Source organism: Chroicocephalus ridibundus, chromosome 6 (genome assembly GCF_963924245.1).
Source record: "Chroicocephalus ridibundus chromosome 6, bChrRid1.1, whole genome shotgun sequence".
Lineage (NCBI taxonomy): Eukaryota > Metazoa > Chordata > Aves > Charadriiformes > Laridae > Chroicocephalus > Chroicocephalus ridibundus.
Genome location: NC_086289.1, coordinates 14,630,741 through 14,653,267, shown reverse-complemented (window position 1 = coordinate 14,653,267; position 22,527 = coordinate 14,630,741). Strand labels below are relative to the sequence as shown.

The 22,527-nt window shown below is 52.0% G+C and overlaps 2 protein-coding genes across 2 annotated transcripts in view; one reads left to right on the top strand and one right to left on the bottom strand.

Moving 5' to 3' along the window:
- The window catches only part of CNNM2 (cyclin and CBS domain divalent metal cation transport mediator 2), a 125,929-nt gene extending 112,951 nt beyond the window's left edge, over window positions 1-12,978 (top strand). Inside the window, 2 exon segments of the mRNA XM_063337585.1 lie at window positions 1,323-1,507; window positions 3,662-12,978. Coding sequence (XP_063193655.1) covers window positions 1,323-1,507; window positions 3,662-3,871 — 395 coding nt within the window. The 3' untranslated portion in view covers window positions 3,872-12,978.
- A 2,144-nt stretch (window positions 12,979-15,122) lies between these two features.
- NT5C2 (5'-nucleotidase, cytosolic II) overlaps window positions 15,123-22,527 on the bottom strand; it is a 62,624-nt gene continuing 55,219 nt past the window's right edge. Inside the window, exons 10-18 of the mRNA XM_063340254.1 lie at window positions 22,303-22,386; window positions 21,519-21,560; window positions 20,300-20,407; window positions 19,885-19,951; window positions 19,039-19,209; window positions 18,142-18,193; window positions 17,832-17,892; window positions 17,109-17,285; window positions 15,123-16,887 (exon numbers count right to left, since the gene is read on the bottom strand). Of these exons, the coding sequence (XP_063196324.1) occupies window positions 16,630-16,887; window positions 17,109-17,285; window positions 17,832-17,892; window positions 18,142-18,193; window positions 19,039-19,209; window positions 19,885-19,951; window positions 20,300-20,407; window positions 21,519-21,560; window positions 22,303-22,386 (1,020 nt within the window). The 3' untranslated portion in view covers window positions 15,123-16,629. The remainder of the gene's footprint in view (window positions 16,888-17,108; window positions 17,286-17,831; window positions 17,893-18,141; window positions 18,194-19,038; window positions 19,210-19,884; window positions 19,952-20,299; window positions 20,408-21,518; window positions 21,561-22,302; window positions 22,387-22,527) is intronic.

Here is a 22,527-nt window from a genome sequence, read left to right as displayed (position 1 = left end):
GAACAGGCTGTGTCATTTGGCCAAGGAGAGATTGTATTCATAGTGATTAAGTGGCAGAGGTAGGGGCGAATTTTGGGGAGCTTTTTGTTTTTTTTTAAAAAAAAAAAAGTTCATACATAGAAAAGTCTTCAAAAAAAGAATTTGAAAAGCTTGCAAGGATACTGTTGCTGATTTGCTCGAAGAGGCTTTGTATCTTAAGATTATATGAAAATGATCTTTCAGCTGAGAATGGGGGTCACATGGCGAGTAGCAGAGTTTACATCAAGTTTCAGCGTGGGCTGGCTGAATGAAATTGAACTGCACTAAGATCCAAAAATCCACCAGTCCCAAAGACAGTTCTTTGATCTGTATGTACCGTGTGCGCACCCAGGGAGAAGCCCATCTGCAGGAGGGCTTGGGATCTCTCTTAGGATGCATTTCTGCCCTCCTGTCTTCTGGGCCACTGTGTGGGTGGAAGCTAGGGATGCAAAACATGGCTTCTGTGGCTTCCCAAAAAACACGTTTACTTGAGATAAACTGTGGCCAGTCACACTCGCAGGGGACAGCTACGAGGTTTCCAAGTGAAACCCTGCGATGCTTAAAGGCCACTGATGGAAAATGATGTCTCTAGTTTACTCCTTTCCTGGGCACAGATTTTTCTCTGTAGCATGGACTGTTTTCCCTGTATTGCTGGCTGGCACGGAGCACATGGAGCTTGCTCTCCTTCATTGAGTTTTTGCCCCTTCAAACACTGGGATGTACTAGAGGAAGTGTTGAAGTAATCGTCACATGGACTGCACGCTGGTCCACTGAGGATTCTGTCACTCTTACGATTTTGAAAACGTCTGCTGTAACTCAGGGAACAAGGCACGCGTAGGTACCAGGTAGAATAAAAGGGGGTAAGGGTTAGCTGGGACTGACTGTGGATGAAAGGTCTGGTATGGAGCTATGACTATAAATCATTAAGAAAAAAAAAATAATCTATTAAGCATGGTCTGACTATCAAGAGCTTCTAAAAGGGAGCCGTGGGAAGTTACCTTTCTCTGGTGGTTAGCACTCATCAGCTGAAGCACCGTGACCAGCCGTGCACAGGGCACGTCCATTGCAGCGTAAACAGAACCAGGTTTAAGGCATACTCAGTGATGTCGGCTACCAGCTTTGGACTCAAAATGTACTCTCTTTCCGGGTAATTTGGATGTCTAGCTGCATGTCTAGTTATGAGTGGATTAAGTATTTGCAGTTCTTTTGTGCTACATTGCCATTTATTATGTCCCTCTGAAACTGGTGACTCTAAATGTTTCCTACTTGATTTAAGAAATCTCTCGCTCTTGCCTGTTTCTCAGCCGAAAACAAGTCTCCGCCTCGGCCCTGCGGCTTGAATCACTCAGACTCTTTAAACCGAAGTGATCGCATCGATGCAGTGACACCAACGTTAGGGAGCAGCAACAACCAGCTGAACGCGTCTTTCCTCCAAGTGTATGTTCCGGACTACTCAGTGAAAGCGCTCACAGATATTCAGTTTGTCAAGGTAGGAAAAAAGCTGGAAAGGCCCCGCTGGAAAGCTGGGCTTGGCTGGTAGGATGGAGAGCCTGGGGAAGGGAGGTGCCTCTAGATTGCTCTGTGAGTGAATAGGATTATGAAAGCAGCCGTTTAAAAATCGCTTTAAATTACTTTTTCCCGATATCTGCTGTCCATTGATTTGTCTTTGCTGTTCCTCTCATTGAGGCCTGTAAGTAGGTTGGTGACATAAGTTTCTGGATTTCAGGTCCCTCGAGGAAAGATTATAGAAAATAACCTCTCTCTGCTTTTAGTCATGAAAGACATATCCTTGTGAAGCCTTTGGAACCATTCGAAATGGAGACCCTTCATTATCAGACAGTGTCCTTTTCTGAAGGATAAGACGTTTTCTGTTGGTTGCAGATTTCATTCACTTGTGATTTTGGTTTCAGTTTGGGGTTCTTGATCTTAATTTTCTGAGCTGTCATCCTTCTTCTGCTTGGAGAAGTCTTGGACGTTTCTCTTTATCTTAACTGCACATGTTAGGCTCATGTCTCATACTACCAGTGAGTTGCTGCATGAATACAGCTCTGACCCCCAGCATGGTGCATCCCACGCTGAAATGTGTGCGAGTCCTGTGGGATAGGAAATCCAGCTGAGCTGAGGAACAGCTAACGCTGGCAGCAATTCCAGCCCAGCTGGGAGTCCAGGGAAGCTGACGTCCCATGGCCAGAAGTTGACCTTGATGCTTTTCTTAAATTAAGTGCACGTTCATGGTTTCTTTATATGCTACTCAAATGATTTGTGAATTCAACTTCTGTCAAAGTTCATTCAATATTAAGAACGTGAAATAGAGTAGAAAAACTAGAATGCTAAATTGATTATTCCATAGCCAAATTTTAAAAGGAGAGTACAGTCTTGCATTCAGAACATGGCAGATGCAAGTGTCCTGGTCGATGGTTCAAGTCTTCAGGGTTTAGATTAGTAAATATTTATTCCTGGGCAAGTGACTCTCACTAGAGATTTCAATGGCTAATTTGCTGTACAGAACAGCTGCTCATCCTGTGCTGGTGTATGTGGAGTCCTTCCAGCTCTCACCGTGTTCCTGCTGAGGCTAATGGATGCTAAACTGGCTGGTGTCTCTGCAGTCAGCCTTGCACACCTCTTTTGGCATCACTCTGCTTTACATATGGGACAGAGTACTCAACGTTAGCGTTTTCACTCTGCCACATGGGCATTTATTCAGTTAATACCTTGTAAAAGGGGGTTGTGTCCCGCTCGTGCATGTTTGGATTTTGCTTCTGGAGTTGTGACCTGGTCCATCTGACTCTCTCCGTTTCCAGTCCCTCTCTTGCATTGCTACTGAAACTTAAGGTTTTCTAAAAGTCTTGTTTCACCTTCCTGCCTGCTGAGATAACCCACTCCTGTTGTAGCACACGGGGCTGCCAGTGCACGTGCATCCCGCTGCTGAGAAGGCTCACCTGGAGGAGTTTACGGGGCTGGTTGATTGTGGCTCCAGGAGGAATTCTCCCCTCGACCGCCATATGCAGATATATGGGGCTATAGGCTTCCTGGGCTGGAACACTCTGTGCTCTAGGCCGGCTCCTGCCGTGACCGTTCTGCTGAGCGCAACCAGCTCTTGCAGAGACCAGTGGAACGCTGTGTGGGTTGCTAATTTGGACTCATCTCTACGGAGATCCCAGTCTTTTCTAGAATCAAATGTCCTTATGTATTGAAATAAGGCTGTAGCTCCTGCTGCATTTGCTGGCCTAGACAAGAGCCGTAGTGCTTGTACCCTCTGGCTCTACAGGGACTCTTAGAGCCTCACCAGGAGCTTGCTGAAGTTGGGAGAAAGACTTCACTGAACTCTGGTTCTGGCCCTAAAAATGTGCATGTTTAGAAGGAATGGAGATCCGATTTAAAAATCTGCGTAGGAATAAATCCCTGCCTTTGAACAGCATGGTGACCGCACAGCTCTGTGCTTCCGCCCTGTCTAGAAACGTCACCATGCTGTGCTGTCGAGTTGGGATGCTCTAGTCTTGCAAAGCGCAGGGATGTTTTATAGCAGCAGGTAAACAGGGGTTGAAGTGTGATCATCTGGAAAGGGAGGGCACTTTATTTTCTCAGTGTGTCCCACGGGAGACACGAAAGTGTGACTGGCTGTTTTTGTTCCTTCTTGGAGCAGATCTCAAGACAGCAGTACCAAAATGCCCTGATGGCATCCCGGATGGACAAAACACCTCAGTCCTCGGACAGTGAAAACACTAAAATCGAACTGACTCTTACGGAGCTGCATGACGGTTTGCCGGACGAGACAGCAAACCTGCTGAACGAACAGAACTGTGTGACTCACAACAAGCCCAACCACAGTATGCACAGTGAAGGAGCCATCTAGGAGCTGACTCCCCACAACCCACCCATCCCATCTCCTCAGCAGGACCAGCCCTCGCTCCTTCCTGCCTCCTCCCCGAGTGTGAACACCGTTAGTATGTGCTTGCAACACTGTGCTGCATCCAGTGTTCTGAGACCAAAGACTTTTTGTGTCCGTTCTGGGAGCAGAAGAGGAAGAAACAGGAAGAAAGGAGCAAAGAGCAAGAGAGACTAAAGCCCCAAGCGTACTTTGGGAATGGTGAGCCACCCTTGAGAACGATGAAAATACTTCTTGCAAAGTAGAATCATGTTTATTTTTTATCTGTATTTTTGATCCTTGTTGGGTTTTTCCTCCGCAAACACATACGGAGAAGTTTAAAAGCTCCTCCAGTTATTTTTTCAAGAGAGATCATGTTTTTAAAAAGTATTTTGCAGAGTTTTAAATTGTTTCTGTCCCTCCCGAACCTCAAGTGGGCTCTGTCGTGGTTTTATTAATTGGCTCCAATGTCCTTAGGCCTCTTTTCACCCCTCTTGGGTCCTTTTTGTTGCCCTGTTGAAGAAGTTAGTAACTGGTACTTGTATGTTATTTGTGTCCTAAGAATGAGCAAGCTTCAAGGAACCTCTGGTTTCAGCCACCTGGAGGGCCAAGGGATGAGCATTATTACATTCTTCCAGTTAAGTTTCAGGGAAGCAGTTGTTACTTTGGTATTTACCGATCGATCAAATTTCAGAAGGTTTCTTTGTAAAAGAGGCAAAAGCATTTTTACGCTTACAGTTTTGTAACCTCCAAAAACTTTGTGTATGTTGAAGATGATGCTGGTGGGGGGGAAGGAGTTAATCAGCAAAACTGCAGTCTCGTGAAATGAAAGCCGGGTGTAATTTTCCCTAGTGAAGTAACTGGGTGATTTTTCATCGATGCTCCTGACAATTCCACGGCAAAGTAATGGGCGCACCCCAAAGTGACGAGCTTTTAAGCACTCGTGTGCTGTAGGGGTCTGCGCACCGTCGGCTCGGCCAGAGCAGACGTGCAGTCTTTGCTAAATAACAGCAAACATCAGTCCCTGTCCCCACCTCAGTCTCTAGTATTAACACAAAAGATGCTGCTACAATTACGCCCAAAGTACATCCTCCAGGTGACAGTAAACCTCTGCCAGTGCAAGGATGGGCTCTGCTGAGGAGTCGGGACCATCCTCTCCACTCCAAGAACTGACAAAACTTTCCGGACGCGAGTGTATTGCACTTCAGGGATTCGGAGAGGTTCCTTTCCAGGCTGTTCCCAGCCACATTCCTTCCTTTGAGTGGATTTAGTGCATTTCCTTCTCTCTTGCCCCTTTTAACAGCCGTTTTAGGGATTACCATGGTAGCAGAGCAGAGAGCCTCCCACCCAGCTGCTGCTAGTGCAGAGCACCCTGTGGTGGGCAGCAGAAACCAATTCCTCCACCCCAAAATCCTGAATGCAGACTGGGTGCGAGCAAGAGGCATCCCGTGGCAGTTGTGCATCACACATTCCCGACTCCCACAGATGGAGTTTTAAGTCCTCAAATGAAAAAAATTCGAGGATCCGCTCCCCTTCCAGTGCTGTCTCAAACAAAATGTGAATGTTGCCTTCATTATCTGGAGAGATTAATAAATCATTGCGGTTTCTCTGTTTCGAGACCCTTCCATGGCCCCTGGCTATGTAGCATTTCCCTTCCTTTCTTTACACCTGGATAATCTCATCTGCAAAGAGCCCCCAGCCCCCCATGCACCTGCCAGAGCTCTCTGTGCCTGCGCGCCCGCCCCGTCTCTCCTGCTCCCGGGCTGGGGAAGGCGCTTGCTGCAAGTTCCCAGGGTCCATCTCTGCGAATGGTGGCTGGAAAGGTGCAATATTTTGCTGCAGGATCTCCCCGCAGGAAATTGGAGCGCGTGGTGTCAGAACCTGTTGGGTCTGCGTGTGTCTCTCCTCCTCTCTCTTTTGGCTTCGGAAAGCAGCCCTAATTTTTGCTGTCCTTCCCGACGGGAAAGGTGCACTTCTTCCTTGGAGCCACCCGTGAGGATGAAGTCCCCACAAGGGGGCATAGAAATTGCACAGTTTCCAACTTGTGCAGCCGGTGAGGAGGAAACGGGGCTCCCAGAACCTTACTCTCACATTTAGCTTTTTATTAACTTTTTTTGAGTCCCATTAAAAGCATTTCCTTAGTCTCCATCCTTGCTCTGATGCACACCAGCCCGCCGCTCCTGAGAGCACACGGCTCAGCATCAGCACGGGCTGACCTAAACCCTTGTTATGGTTTGAGAAACCCACAACAATTTATTGTCATTTAGACAATTATTCTCTCGCCCGATGACCTGTCCCCACCTGGCAAGGGGAATCAGGGATAAACGAGGAAACACAAGGTTGAAATATAAGCAGATTTAATAGGATAAGACTAAACAATTAACACTAATGATACTAAAGAACCAGTATGGATCCTGATACCAATGTAAAATATACAAGGATTGTACTGAGCCCATTCCATCAGCAGGAAGCCGTGCGCTCCCAGCAGGGGACAGCAAACGTGGGACACGGCGAGCGCTGCGGCTTCGGGAGGAAGGGAAGGGCTCAGGGGTCTGGCACCGGGGCAAGGAGTTCTCAGGATCACAGCCATCAAGGGAGAGAGAGCAAGAGAGAACACTACGTAGCAAACTTTCTAATTTATATTGAACGTCACATTCATGGTATCAAATAATCCTGTTGGCCAGCTTGGGTCAAGTGCCCGGGTCTCGCTCCTCCTCACCTCTGCACCTGTAAGGCTCAGAAACACTGAGACCTTGAATCTCTCATAGCATAGCTGGCTAGAAAGTAAATATTTTCACAAATTCAGACACTAGAATCTTCTAAAAGTGCAGTTTTTCCAAGCATGAGAAGAAAAATTCATCCTGTGTCGCTCAAACCAGGACAACCCTGCTTGTTCCCGGAGAGCTGCCAATATTGCACCTTTCTCGCAAAGCAAAATGTTGCGATGTTACAGCGTTTGTCGTCGGCGAGGGACTCACCTCGCCAGTTTTTATCTAGCGTTGCTGAATGTAAAAGTTTGTTGGAAGTGTTTGACGCAGTGGTGAACTTGAGATGCAGTATCCGTTTCGTCAAACCTGCCGAAGGAGGGAAGGCTCAAGTCAAGGCAGCTCTCTCTGGGACGAGGTTGCTCGCTGGATCTGACTTCTGCTTCTTACGGCAGGTTATGGAGTTGTTTCAGTGTCTGTTTCCCTTAAAAAAAAAAAAAAAAAAAAGCCAATTTTTCCAACCAAAGCCATGTGATCCCAAAGCAAATACCTCCTGCTTCTGCCCATGCTGCACTGTTCCAAAATTTGCAGGCAATTTTTTGCATGACTGTTTTTCATCATTTGTACAGATCCAATAATGGAAAGTGAAATAATTTCCATAAAAATAGTTGATTATAGATGTGTTTCATGTGGAAAATATGTACCTGACCCAGAGGGGTTAGGAGCTGCTACTACTAATTAGCTTGAAGAGCAAAGCATGGTCCTCTCCCCGGAGGGGAAAAAATCCAGTCTCCCTGTTCTCAGGGTATTTACAGTTTTACTGTTTAACAAATGCAAGGGGTTCCCAGCCCTCCTGGTGGGAACCATCGCGAGCAGAGGAGCCCGGTGCCCACCTCGGGGTCCCTTCTGAGCCTCCGGATGGCGATTGCCGGCGCCGGGGCTTGGCTCTCCCGACTGCCATGGAGATGCCGCGGTGTCTGAGTCTGTGCCCTTGCGGGGGGTGTCCTGCCAGAGCAGCTCTGCTTCCTCTGCCTCGCTGGCTGCCCGCCTGCACTCAGGTGGGCTCAGGTGCCAGGTGCCGTGCCATGGTGGCCTAAGGACACGTGGCACGGCTGCTGGTCATCGCCATGGCGCAGGGCACCAGCTGGTGGCTTTGGGAATCGTTGGACTTGACCTCAGACCTCGGCAAGGCTTTGGCTCGTAGACAGGATACTGCATCTTCCTTTGTCAACTCCTGCTGCCACCTTTGTTCCCCTGGTCCGTCTGCCCCCGGGTGCAGGCAGAGGGGCGGACGATGGCCTGTTGGCCAGGGGAGGCGGGGGGGCACCTAGCCATGGTTTCTACTGTCAATACAATTTTGCACAAGAGTTCTTTGAAGTGAGGTTTTCAACACTAATATCTTAAATGCACAACTGTGAATTATAACTTTTACACTCCTGTTGGTTGAATTTCCTTTAAATGAAATGAACCTGAATCTGTTGTAACTATGATTTATTATTTTTTTTTTTAATTCTGTGTATTGCCAAATCTTTGTAAAGAGTGAAGGAATGTTCTTGCTTTCCAATGAGAATCTTTCTCCAAACGAGACTGACTCTGGTGACATGGAGATCATACGAAGCACGCTAGTTGTGAGTGGAGAGGGGCTCAGGGTGGGCTTAGCAAACCAACCTTGGCCTCTCTGTAGACCCCAAGCTCAGACCCTCCAGAGTTTACAAAGCGCTGCTTGTTTCACTCCCAGCTTGTCCGCTCCCTGAAATCCCTGTGCAGCTGAAGGCCGCTGTCCCGGAGGACCTCAGGACGGAGTGTCCCGCAGAGGGATGAGGGATGCTGGCAGGGTGTCCGGGCTGGCTGGGAGCAGGGGTCCCGAGGCTGGTGTGGCAGGACAAGGTGCTTCCCCCATCCAGTTGCGCCAGCAGAGCGAGCTCCACGGCGCAGGTTCTTCCACCGCTCTCCGCTTCTGCTCCCAACCTGTAGCCGTGTGTAGTTCCCTCTCACGCTCCTCTTGCCCCCACGCACGCTCCTGCTCAGGACTGAGCAGGGATGGGATGGTGCCGAGACCTGTGCGGGGCAGCTGGAGCTGGTGGCTCAAGGTTTGCAGTTCTTGGGCCCCGTTGGAAGAGGGGTCAGCCACTCATTCGCGATGTGCTCGCTGTTCTGTTCCTCCTCCTTCTCCCGGACTTACTCTCCTTTTCCTCATCGCAGGGTTATTTTATTTTTTTTTTCTTCTTTTCTTTAAGTGCCTTTTTGTGCAGGTGGAGCTGGCAAGAGTAGGAGTCTCAGGATATGGCCCTTTGCACTCACCTCAGACCTGGAGAAAGCTCAGGGAGAGCAGGGCAAGTTGCCTGTGGTGGCCCATGGACATCACCCATTGCTGCTTCTCAGCCTTCGGGGCCCAGCTCAGATGAGGATGAGATTTTGGCACTGGTGGTGTCAAGCTCTGGCTCAAATCAGCTCAAAGAAAACCAAAGAGGTAGTAGCTTTGTGCGAGGGGCTGCTTGGGCAGCGGCGGTGCTTCCTGTGATCTCCGCAGAGCTCAGCGGAGGGGCGGGGGGGTGTGGATGGCAAAGAGCAGCGCTGTCTCCTCACGAGCATCCCGTGTAAGTATTCTACGTGATGGAGAACACAGCGCGTTCTCCAGGGCCCCTTGGAACGTACATCTTCCTTGTGCTGAAATTACACTATCTACAGAAATCATTCCCATGCGAAAGATGTACCCTGTTTTATATGATACCTAATACACACGTCTGTGGTTTTAAAACTAGTACCTGTGTACCAGTTATCAAGTTATCCAGTGTCTGGATTACCAGTAGAAAACTGGGGCTGGGGGGCGGGGAAGGATGCTGCAGAGAGCACCTCTTGTTGTGATGCTGACTTGAGGCTTCATCCCAAAGGCGTCCGACCAGCGTTGAGGGGTTCCTGCCTTCGCGCTGGGCGCTGCCGCGTGCGAAGCTGCCACAAAGCAGAAAACCGGCGTGTGCTGAAAGGCTCGGTGTGACCCAGACCCGGGCTTGCTGCCCGCCCGCTGCCCGGCTCTGCGCCGGGGCTCTACATAGACCCAAAGAAGTACCTGGTACTGAGGGTTGGTTTGGCCCAACAGTGAAACGACGAGCTTAACTAACACCATTGAAAGCTGGGCATCTTTTCATGGCACGGAGGAGGGAGCAGCCTTCATCCTGACCTGACCAGCAGAGAGGACGAGCTCTACACTACAAGCTGGGCTGGGACGCCGCCCTCATCCCTGCTCTGTTGTTACACTTGGTCCATCGGTTGCAGGTCTCTTGTCGGTGCGATCTCTGTGGTGGTACTGGCCTCATGTGTCGGGAGCGCAGGGGACCTGGGGCCATCCACAGCTTCCCACAGAGCCCCCCAGACAGTCCCGCTCGGTGTCTTGCGCTTGTCCTGGAGCCTGGCTTCACGCTGGGTTACGTTCCTCCATGGTTTGTTTCGTGGCCGGGCCCTTGAGGCCGGGCCCAGGCGAGGGGACACTTGCTGCGAGTCCAAGGCGGTACGATTGAGCTTTTTGGTCTGTTTGTGCATATTTGCTGTTTTGTTAGATCCTAGGGAGGCCAGAGCATTCCCTAGGAGAAAGGCTGGGATGCCAGGTTATCCCAGAGCCCTTCCCTGAGCTGCAGGGATAGGAAGGGGGTGCTGGAAAGCTGCCCCCAGCCCGTGGCACGGTACAGGTGGCGGAGGGAGGTGTTTCACAGCTCGGTGGTACTAAATTCAGTCAAAGTGACAACCTTGTTGTTCTCGTTATCCCGAGGTCAAGCTCTAGAGCGTTCTGCACCTTGGAAATATGGTACTCAAAGCTGCTGGTCTTCTGTCTCCAGCTGAAAAACATCTTTCCGCCCTCTCCTGAGGTTTCTCCTTTGGGCCCTGTTTAAGCAGGGCTGATCACTGGGATCCTGCAGAGGACGGTGCCCTGGCTGCTCTCGCCCCTCCAGCGCGGATTTCTTGCTAACAAAGTGCTTGATGTTCAATCCTCCCCCAGCAGGAGAGGTTTGGTCGTTCTCAGCAGAAGCTGCCTGTCACAGAGCCGGCCTTGAGGGTTGTCCGCTCTCCTGAGCCAAACATGCGCCCGGAGCATGCAAAGGCCGAAGGCGGCTCCGATGCTCCGGAGGTGGATTTGATGTCTCTGTTGTCTTCTCCTCCGGGAAGCAGCGCGGCAGCTGGTTGGTAGCAGGGTTTGTCAGGAAGGAAGGGCTTGTCCCAGCATTTAGTGCTTGGCGGAGCAGTGCAGCATCCCATTTCAGCTGTTCGGAGACGGCAGAGCTTTATAAAAGGAGGTGGGGTTTTTTGGCCTCTGGGCATCACTGTTGTACTAAATCCTTCCAAATTCAAGTGACAAACGTGTAGGTTCCAGATGAGTAGCCTGGATCATAGACCTTTAGTCGGAAGTGCCAATAGTGAATGCTTTCTGGATTCGCCCAAAGATCAGTGTGGGAGCATGGAGGGGACGCCCGGTGAGCTCCTCTGTTCACGTGAGTGACAGACTGGCCGTGCCTCGATCGGCTCTCGCGTCATCCCTGCTTTCAAGTCTCAGGTCCCAGCAGGCTGGGCCGGGCCGGTTTGGCCGGCGGGTTTTTCCCCAGGGTACGTGCTCTGTCCTTCTGCATCATCGCGCTGGTTTGGATTCAGCAGCGTGGGTTTCTGTGGCTGCGGCTCTTGCATCGGCCGTGGCTGTTCCGCTGCTCTTCGGGCCGTGGTTTGGTGCGTGTTCAGGAAGGCGAGAAGGAGTTGCAGCAGTCGGGACCGGGCGATGCTGCGGCTGTCCTGTCTTCATTCCTCACGCTAAGGGTAGGAGATGCTGCTCAAGGACTTGCTTCCCTCTATCTTCCTTGCAGACCACGTGAAATTTGGAGAGGGGAAACCCACCAGGACCCCAGCACTAGTGCTCCGGTCCCGTTTGATCCATGTTCTCCCGACGCAAGGGTGGTTTACAAGCAGTTCAGGGTCAGGCCCTGCTGAGGGACCTCAGAGCTCTTGGCGTGTGCTTTCTCCAGCACACGCGGCTGCAGAGCCACCTCGGTACCTGAATCACGGGGTAGATGCCCAGATGCCAAACACATTGAATTGGAAAACCGAAGTACTTGAGAAGCGGTTCCTGGAAGCCGTGAGCAGCTGGTGCTCGGCAGCCGGAGGTCTCACACCAAACCTTTCTCCTGCGGTCGGGTCCTTCCTGGCTGCCCCGAGCCCCCTCCCGGCCACTGCTGGCCCGGGCTCGGTCCCACTGGCTCAGCATCGCCGGGGCTCTCCCTCCGCAGGGCATTTTGGTGGCAATCTGAACCCGCTGAGCCACCTCCAGCAGCTCTTCCCCGTGTCTTATTTGCCATCGTACGTGGTCTTTGCGAATTGTATCATATTGTACATGACTTCGGGTTTCCAGAGTTGTAGTATTCTGACTACAGTATTTCCATGTGTGTACATAAACCTGAATAAGCACAACTGAAATCCTGAATGAAGTGTATACGTTTCATATACTGATTGTCATATGAATGAATTTTATAATTATTCCAATTTTGTTGTAGATTTCCAATCTTTCCTATTTATTTTGTACCAGATTTATTTGTATATTTTGTGATTTTGTTTAAAAGCATTTTGTTTATTTCTATTCTTTTTAGATAAATGATGATTTTTTTTCTGTTGAACATTCCAGTTTATGCATTTTTCCCTCCTCCATGCTCCCCTCTCATTTCCAAGGGACGGATTTTTGGCATGCGGGTGGTGGGGCTGATGCCGGTGGTCCGGGACCCAGGTCCCTGCTGTTGGCACATCAGTGGTCTTCAATCTCCTCTTTAGCTGTCAAGAGCTGCGGAGAGGCCGGATCCTGTTCCCCTTAGAGCCAGGTCTTGCTCTTCGCTTTGGTGGGTCTGGGCCCGTAAGTCCTGGAGCCGGGGAGGGCTGTGCCGGTGGTTTTGCTGACCAGGAGCGGGGAAGCTGGTGGCAACAGCAAGCAGCCGAATTTCGCTTTCTGAAGTTCCCTCAAGGGCGAGGGCCTTTTCCTTCCACTAATAAAAACCCCTTATTTACACTTTCCGTATATCATGTTTGTTTGTCCGGAAGCGTAGATGCCATCTGTCTGTCCATCCGTAGTGTGTTCCTGCCAGGCGGTGTGTGACTGGGGGTCACCAACGAGGGATGTGGCGATGGTGGCTCTGTTGGATGGCAGTTGCTGGAGGAGCAAGGCTGTGCATCCCCCTGCATTATGAGGTGCCGCTGCCTGCTCCCCTGGACTTGGGACTTTGGCAGAGGAGGAGTTGTGCAGAGCCTGCAGTGGCAGGGACCTGTTTCTGAGCAGGAGAATGAGCCTGTGCTTCGTCCCCTGCGCAGCATCATGTCCAGCTCCATGCCAGCGGAGAAATGGCCGACTCTTTCCTGCGTGCCAGATACAGCCCTGCCGAGTGCCCATTTTGTCCTCCTCACAGCCATTTACCCGGCTGCTCTCCCTGCACTGGGCTTTCTTCCTTGCTCGGCTCGAGCTGCGAAACCCTGGGCCAGAGAGTTGGGCGACGTCTGCGCCAGCCTTGTGGGGGTTTTGCTGCACCTCTGTCCCTGTCCCTGCGCTGCAGGGTGGCCCCATCCCCCTGGACCTCGCTACCAGCAGGATGGGGAGAGCGGCAGGTCCCATGGGGACATCTGCTCCCAGCGTGTGCCCGTCCCTGGCAGCAGTGGACGACAGTGGGATGTTGCAAGCAGGGTGTAAGTAGAGTTAACGTGAAGGGCGCCTTCAGAGCTGTCTGATGGTGAAGAGGAGCAGGGCAGAAGAGCCAGGTCCCTGCGGGAGCTGGGATGGATGTTGGCTGCCCAGGTCCCGGCTGCCATTTTTGTTCTCCACAAAATGTCTGCAGGGCTGTCGCTAAGGGCAGAGTCAGCCTCGGGCTCCTGGCCCCTGGTAGATTTTTGCTCGGTGCAGCCCCTGTGAGCCCCCTCGGTCCCTGCGGAGCAGCGAGGGTGGGCGGCTGCTGGGGCAATCGGAATCCAGGCCAGGGAGCGCTCAGGGCAGGGGGTGAGGCCTGTCCCAGGGCTCGCCTGGCTCCCACCGTGGCCGTCCCTTGGGATGGGAAACCGCGGGGAGAGCGGCAGGAGCCTCGCAGCAGCTGCGGCTCTCACTGGCTTTTCCTGTGGGCTCTGCAGAGCGGCTGCAGACACGGGTATTGCCAGGCCACCGGCTGCTAGAGGCGCAGGCAGCTGCCTGCCAGCGGCGAGGGCTGGAAAACAGGGCTACGACCATGTCCCCTCTGCCAGCCGGGGCAAGAGGCTTTGCCCTGGCTCTTGCTTGGTGGTTTCTTACTGCACCACCATCGCGGAGGCAGGGCAGGAGGGGCAGAGGGGCACAGGGCTGGGCAGAGAGCAGCGCTTCTGTCCGTCAGGCTCTGCCCGCCGCTTTCCCACCATCAAGTGAGGGTCAAATACTTTCCATTGCTCCAGCCTTGAAGAGTCTTCTCCCCATCGCAGTCAGAAATAGCCCTGGGCTGGGAGTGAGCTATTTGTGGCGACCGGTTAGGAAGGAGGAATGCACGGAGCTCCCCAGACCTCCCCTCCCGCAGCCGCACGCCCTCCCAGCTGCTGAGCTAAAGCTGAAAAAATTCAAGTGGCTATACTTGGAGAAATGAGGTTTAAACATAGCAAAGCCCAGCATGGCCTTTAGTGAAAGGGCTCGGGAACAGCTCCCTCAGACCCTTCCTGCAGCCAACCTCCCTGTGGGTACGCGTTAGCTGCTCTCCAGCCCCCAAAATCAATGAGTCAGGGCCCCAGTGCTGGGTTTGGGGCTTTTAGCAGTCCCTGAAGCATCGGCTGTTGATTGTTGGCCGCCATCTGCAGCTGTTTACTGTTGCTTTTCCGTTTGGCACTTTGGGCCCTGGGTACTGAATATCCTTCGGTGGTAGCTCTGATAGCGGGGCCTCATCTGCCCTGGTTTGGTTGATACGAGGGTTTGTTCATAGGCGGTGGGCTGGCCCCAGGGCTGTCCCTGTTTTGGCTGGGCGCAGGGTACGTACAGCTTTCGGCGAGGCCGGACAGTGCTGTCGCTGTGGCAGCACTGGCCTTCCCCGGCTTGTTCTCTGTTTAATCCGTTTTCCAGCGCCTGGTGAGCGTGGGCCGTGCTGTACCACCCTGGGCACCGGTCACGCCTTGTGGAGAGCGGCTTTTGGTTATGCCTGTGGGAAACAGCCCCGGAAAGGGGCAGTGTTGGAGGTAGCGGCAGGGTGGGGGGGGTTGCCCTTTCCGCCATGGAAGAGCCCCTCCTCACTCTCTGAATCCAGGCCAAAATCTTTCTCTGTCTCCCCGTGTCTCCTGCCTGAAGCTAGTGGGGATAACAAAAGCCTCATGCCCCCCCCATCGCTTCCTGCCCCCCTGTCCCCAGACAAGCCCTGAAACAACCACTGCTCTCCCGGGCTTCACACAGACAATTCCCAGAGCTGCTTCCCTCGCCCTCAGCACCCATCCCGCTGGGACCCCCACAGACCCGTCCCGGCTCTCCCTGCCACCCCTGGCACAGCCCTCATCATCTCAGCGACGCGCCACAAAGCACCAGGCGTTTCTTAGAAACATCATCATTTATTGACTTGAACAACTGCCACAACAGCAGCAGCGTTTCCTGCTCAGATGTTGGTGGCATGGTTTTTCTTTTTTTTTTTATTTTCTCCTAAGGTACTTTAAAATGGAAAAAAAAAATAAAAAGATTAAATGAGTTTATGGTACTGAAACAACAGTCGAATTTGTTACAAGAGGGCCCTCGTAATCCCTTCACAGCGAACGGCACAGGCTGGAGTAAGGGAGGCTGCGCCCACAACACGAAGGAGAATCGCAGGGCACTGCTGCCCAGCTGCACGCTGGCCCCACGCCTTCCCTGGGCTGGCTTTCAGGCACAAGGACTGCTTGCCCATCCCCACAGCACACCGTCGGCCACCCCCGTCCCCACCTGGCAGCCCGCAGCCATCGCTCTCCTTGGCTGGGGACGCAGCTTTGTCCACCACAGCCTGCCATGAGCCAGGCCAAAGACAAGGGCGGCTGCCAGCCGGACTGGAGTTTCCAGACTGGCCCCGTGGCACGTGCTGTTTCCTAGTTTAGGGCAGACACGCGTGGCCCGCAGCACGCTGGAATAATAACCCCTTTCACTCCAGATGGTGGCTGGGTTTGTCTTTGGGATGCTTCACTTTCTTAAAGCTGAGCGAACAGAAAGGTCAGTAACAGGCAGCAGGAAAACAAACCAACTAACGTAACGCTAAAGCAGTAGCTTCAAGCTCCTGGGTTAATATTTACTGCTGAAACTACAGGAGCGGAGAACACAGTGTGTGGCTCAGCTGTTTGAGAAACGCGTTGGAAATCATGCATCACATGCCGGTGATGAAAGAGAGCTTTGGAACACTGGGAGAGGATAACAAGCGCCTACAAGCCGAAACGTGTACAGCTGCAGATATGCAAGAGCTGGAATCCCACCGCCATCTGTGATGGCCGGAGGAATCAAACCACTCACACAGAGAAACTCACGCCAAGCAGAAGGTGAACTGAGTGCTGGAAGCCGCGGCAACACCCTGGCTAACACGGGGAGGGGGGAGTTTGTAACCCGCCAGCAGAGGGTTAAGGGCAGCAACCCAACGGGCAGGAGAATTCGGATCATTTTGTCTCCTGCAGGGCCCAGCACATCCCTTCCTTCTCCACAGCAAATGTAACAAATGGCAAAAACCGTTCACAGGACGCCGTTCAAATGACCATCAAATGAAACACAACGCGGGAAAGGGAGAAACATGCAGCATCCCTAAATGTAACGGGAGCAGCATGACAGCACAGGCGGGCAGGCCAACCTGAATGCACCACCCAGGCAGAACCCATCAGCTTTTTGAACCATCTGCAAAACCGAAAACAAGGGTCTCCTCCTAATTAGTGTTAATTTGTTAAAAGTTTCCGAACACTTTCAAAATGTGCCTTTGCAAGAATCAACACCCCCCCAACCCATCACCCCAAGGGCCCCAACAAAGGAATTCGCTCCTGATCACTGCTAGAGTCACGGTCTGTCTTCAGAGATGCTTTGCTTTTTCCTTCTTATTCCTCCTCTTCTTCCTCCTCTTCTTCCTCCTCTTCCTCTTCCTCATCGTCATCTTCATCGTGGCAATGTGTGATTTCCTGAGGTGCCTGGGGGAAGAGGTTGGGCGGTTTGATCTCACTGATGGAACGGGTCAGCTGATGCCGCTTGTAGTCAGAATCTTTAAAATCCACTGAGCTGCGATTGCGCGTGGCCATCGGCGACTCCTTCTCATTGATGTCGACGTGCGTGTGCTCTACCGTGGACTCGTGTGGCATCTACACATGTAAGAGAGAGAGGAGATGACAAGGGGTGTCCCAGTCCCTGAGACAGATGGAGAGCGAACTCCAGAACGGGACCCTTTGGCCCACAGTGCACCAAATGCTACCCAGCCCTCCAAGGTGCCGTTCCCATTGCTGGCGGGTTGTGGAAGTGTTAACGAACGCAAGCGCAGGCACCTTTGGGACCCGTGCCCGCCTCCCCGGGGTCTGCAACTCACCAGGACGTGGGCGGCTCTGAAGAGGTAGCTGAAGGGGTAGTAGAGGAGGTTGATGAAGGAGGCTGCATAGAGATCGGCGTAGCGCATCACCTGGCTGGCAAACAGGGTCTGCCGAGAGCCGCTGCGGAAGAGGCTCCCCATCATCCCGTAGCACATGTCCATGTCGTGGGTCACTTTCTACAAGCAAAGGGCAGGTTAGATCCTGGGCCGGGCAGGCAGCAGCGCGGAGCCACGACAACACTGAAGTGGAGCGCACTGAGGGCTGGGGGCTACATGAGATCTGTAAGGATCTCCAGCAAAGCTTTCCGTGCTCGTATCCCGCGGCATCAGAGCACAGCCAAGTCCCAGCTAACGGAGGGGAAGGCAGCAGCGGGCTCAGGGCCAGCACCTGCCCCAGGCTGGCACCCCAGCGCTGGCTGAACCACAGGCTACAGCCCCTCCAAGCTTGCGTGTGGCAGCGCCCCGTTCTGGAGCAGTGAGCACCGTCAGTCAGTGCTGCTGTGTGCATGAGGAAGGAGACCCTATTCCAGACCAGGCTGCCTTTTAGGAATGCCAGTGACACCAGTGAGCCGAGAAGCTCCTCCGTTTTGCATCCACAAAGACAGAACGGCTTTGCCAAGCCTGCCGTGCCCACCCAAAGGCAGAGCAAAGCATTTCAGCGGGGCTGGGCTGTCAAGCCCATTGGGATCCAAAAGGATGAAAAGGGATTTTTATGATTGGTACCTTAATGCGTCTCTGGATGGAGCTGATGTCAGGGCGTTCATTGCTGCTACTGTCCAGATGCCTAGTTACAGGCGAGAAGGTAAATACATGGTGTGAAAAGCCTTTCAGAACCAGATGCTGTGGGATGGGGGCTCGGGGGAGGGAGGCTGGTCTGGAGGGGAGGGTTGGTGTCGTGGGCAGAGCCCAGGCCTGAGTCAAAGCTCCGGCAGCAGTGCCGCTAACCCAACCCCAAGGTTTCATCAGAGCCACTCATTAGCTGTCGTTAGGCTGGGAGAGGCAGCATGAAAGTTGTCACTGGTTGAACACTCACTTGTATAGCTCGGCCAAGAAAATGTCCAGACTCTGCAGCTCTTCAAAAAGGGCTGGAAAATCCAGAAAAGAAAAGGAAAAAAGGCAAGTTTAAACTCTCGAAATGAAAAGGGCTGAAAGCAAACCCACTATCCTGCCCGCTCCCCTGGCATGGCATGGGGAGCGCTGCCTCAAGAAGCGTGGCATCTCACTGCCCAGGAAGAGGGTTCAATCGTGCTCTGTGCCACTGGCAGAGCTTTGGGTTTGGTTTCTGGTTGCCCCTTTTGTTTTTGAGGCTGAACCTTCACAGCCCTCACCAAAACCTTCCAACCAGATATGGGGCAACTTGCATAACCCCCAGACCTATTTACACACCAAAGGGCAAACCTGGGAGAAAAGCAGTAGCACTGGAGGATGGGAAACACACAGCGCTTTGGCAGCAGCACAGCAGAGGGAGCAGGAGGAAGGAGGAGGAAGCAGCTGGTGAGCAGGGACTCTCTGCAGATGGGAGAGCAGTCATGGCTCTGGCATTACAGGGAGAATAACCCAGGTGTCTTGTCAGATACTTTCTACCAGAGAAGCCATGGCTCCATATGGGCAGAGGAAGAGGAGTTTTGGGGCAGGGTTATGGATGAGGAACAACTCAATCCCACCCTGCTGTAGCTTCTTCCCCGTCCAAGTCAGCACGTGGCTGATCACATGCAGGTGGCCCGGGAAAGGGCACACGAAAGGACTGGGACCCCGAGGGCAGCCCACGGAGAGCTGCCCCAGCTCCTGCCACCAACACCCCGACCCAGGGAAAACGGGCCAAAAGCAGAAGCAGCAAGAAAGGGTGATCTCTCCCCTGCACCCCTACTCAGGGGTGCAGCACCAGGCAAGCAAGAGCAAAGCCTGGCCTGGGGTTTGCCCAGCTGCTGACCGCTTTTGTCTGTCCAAACGTGCAGCTCCTGCGCCAGCTCGGGGATCACCAGGAAGGTCCTCCAGCCCTGGCGCTTCTTGGATTTGAGGATGTCTCCAAAGATATGGTCTCCGATGTACAAGATATCCTTCCCTTTGGCCCCCAGCAGGTCACAGACTGTGTCCGAAGAGCCTGAGAGAAGAATGGTGTAGCTCATAACTGGGAGCCAAAAGTAAACGTGTGGCTCATTTCAGAGGGACAGGGTTAGGAACAGACAGGTGCATTTTCCTCCCAGAAACCCCCACTAATAAATGTACAAGCCCTGCTTGGCCATGGCAGCATGGGGCACTGCTCACCCACCTGGGAGTTCACACAGGGGCAGCTTTCCCCACACCCCCCTCAACATGAATGGCAGCAGGAGAGGGGCTATGCTGCCTCCCACCCCATGTAAGAGTAATGGATCCCTGGGCATCACAGACAGCCCTGTGCATCCACCCGCTGCCCTGGCCTGGCTCAGGGGACCCTCCAAGCCCGGTCACACTGGTGGCAGCACTGTAAGGACAGCTGAAAACATTGCATTGCGTCAGCTGCAGTTCCCCCTCTACCACAAGCTCTGCAATGGCATTTCCCAGACCCTCCCTGGCAAGGAAGAAAAGGGCGTTTGAGGAGGAATGGGTCCGTTTCTTCCCTGCATTAGGCAGCGATGATGATGGAGTGCTGGTGCAGTGTGCAGAGGGCACAGTACAATGCGCTTCGGGAAACAACCTTGCCTAGCGCCTGGCACAAGCCCTCTCACAGCCGGAGTGGCTAAAGGCCAGGAGGGCATGTCAGAGCCACTCCATAGGACAAGAAAGGTTCCTGCCTCACCTCCTGAGTACACGATGCCGTGCTGCAGCGGGCCAGTGTAGGTACCAATCTTCAGCTTCCCGGTCACCTGAGGAAGGAGACATTGCGTTAGTACAGAACAGCTGATGGTCTGGGTCTTTTCTGTCCTATTGATAGTTTACTCTGTCTCTCCCTCACTCCCAGGCAGCCTAGAGGTGGCTTTCCACGTTCTTTTCCTATTGCCACCTGTGGTATGTTAGGGTAGCCAGCAAAGCCTCCAGCTCTGCTGTGCCCCAGGTGATGGGGATGCTCAGGAATCACTAAGAGGAGAAGCCAGCCCACCATCTCCAAGGCAGGTGCTGTCTAAACACTGTGTTGCCCATTGCCACTAAGAGACACCACACGGGAGGTGCACAAGCCCTTCCAGCCGTAGGGCTACCCTCCATGTGCCACTCACTGTGTCCACCTGCCGCAACACAGTGCCCTCCCCAAAGAAGAGGGGTTTTCGCGCATCCACCAGGATCAGGTCGAAGTAGGACTGCCACGGCCGGTGGGCGCTCCCAGGCTGCAAAGGCAAAAACAAACCCCAGAGTCAGGCACAACACAATCAGCCACCAGGGAGTTTAACCGGAGTGTCTTTGTCCACAGCTATGACCCTGTGACATTGCTGTTCATCAAAATCCCCTAGCTCTTGCCTCCTGTGGTACGATGCTGGGTTCCCAGTGCCATTTCCTAAAGCACTCCCCTTTTGCGGCAAGCCCATCCCAACCCAGCCTAGCAGTGAGGACTGAGGACGTGGTGTGAGACAGGAGTACTGCACTGAACATCCATGGCACAGCACAGCTGTCGCGTAAAGAGATGCTGTAAATGACACTGCTGTCACTGTTTCTGAAGGTGACATCCTGCGCAGATCCACACACGTGCGACTTCACGGCTTCAGCCTTACAAGGCCACGCTGGTACATTTGCAAACAGTGGGAAAATGTCTGGGCTCTATTCCACGGGGCACGGCTTTGAATCACAGCCCTGCCCAAAGGACACTGGGCATTCATGAGCCCTTTCTGCTCCATGTTTCCACTCTTTCTGAGATCAAGACCACAGCAAGGAGTTTTTTGAGCTATCACACTGTGAAAACACATCTTTTGAGTGTGAGAGAGCCTACCACCAGGAGACTGAGAAAGCAGTATAAATTCAGCTCATAAGCTTCTCTTCAAAAGTTGCAGGGCTGAGTTTTGACCTCAGAAAACCAGAAAAAGCATGACTAAAACTTTCGGAGTCACCATAGTGATGGTGATTTATGGCACAACCAGCCATAAGTGTTTCTGCTGTTTTATAAAACTCCCTCGATCAAGGTTTTTTTTAACAAGACCTAAAAATTTGTGCAAGATTTCTAAGAAATGTGGTTGCAAAATGCCACAGTTAAAATGGGTTATCACTAAAATAATGTTATCATTAACACAGATTATTGTTTCAGACCAGATGATGCCTCTTTTCTTTTTGTTATATTGTATTTGCTTTGATCCCATTCAGATAGGACACAAAACACCAAGTGTGTTTTAACCAGATTAAAGCAACTAATCCCATGCAGCCGACGAAGCGGGATTAAAATGCTTTCCAGCTGCACAGATAATTAGGCACATCATTTTCTATTGGAACTGCAGTCTAGAAATCACATACCTTTGGTCCATGTGGAAAGTCAAACAAGTAAGTCATAATTTTCTGAAAAACAGAAAGAAAGTATTCAAAGATGCAGTTTTAAACGCACATTTGTTAGTTTATAGAATCATACTTCTCTGCTTTTACCTTTTCAGGTTACAGAACATTATTTTCAGGATTTACACGAAAGTCAGCATAAGATTTGGAGATAAAATGAATGGATGGAATTTAACGTGACAGGAATTAAACCAATAATTTTCAGAATCAAGGAACACATTTGCCTCAGAGATCTGCACACTGCATCAGGTATATCGTGCAATGCTTTAAAATGGCATATAAATCTTTGGATTAGCAGTGTTGCAACATCCTGACATTTACCTGGAGTTGAAGTAGCCGTGTTTATTCCTACAGCGCAGCTGACAGCTCTTGCTGGCTCTTAGGCTTCTCCAGGGCCGTGGCTTTGCTGACCTGTCTGTACTCAGACTATCTCACTTGGAAGTTCTCCATTTTAAAGGATGCTGAAATCTAAAATGAGTATCACTTTCTCTTTCAGCCTTTTAATTGCTGAGGAACTGAGTGAGGCACAGAGGGACTTAAACCAGGCCCATACTAGGTCAGCAGCAGAACCAGGACTACAAAAGATGACTCGAGACCTAATCTGCATTCACCACTAAACCATCCCACACCTAGCCTAGAAAACATCCCATTCTGCACCAGAAGATGTCCTACCAAACCCCATGCCAATGAATGGCTGGCTTTTGCTTATTCCATTATATACCAACACAACAATTCAAGCAGCACTTACGTCTGTGTATTTATAGTCACTGTTTGTGACGAGAAACACCTTCCCAACTTCATTCATGCGGCTGAGCAGCAGTGGCAGCTTCCCCTGAAAGCCAAGGGACGTACAAGTCACACGCAAAAGTTACAGAGATTCATCATGGGCAAAAGCACTCTCAACTATGATCCCACCAGACAAAACAATGCAATTCAAACCATCAAGCAAGCAAACTCATGTGTTTTGCACTGG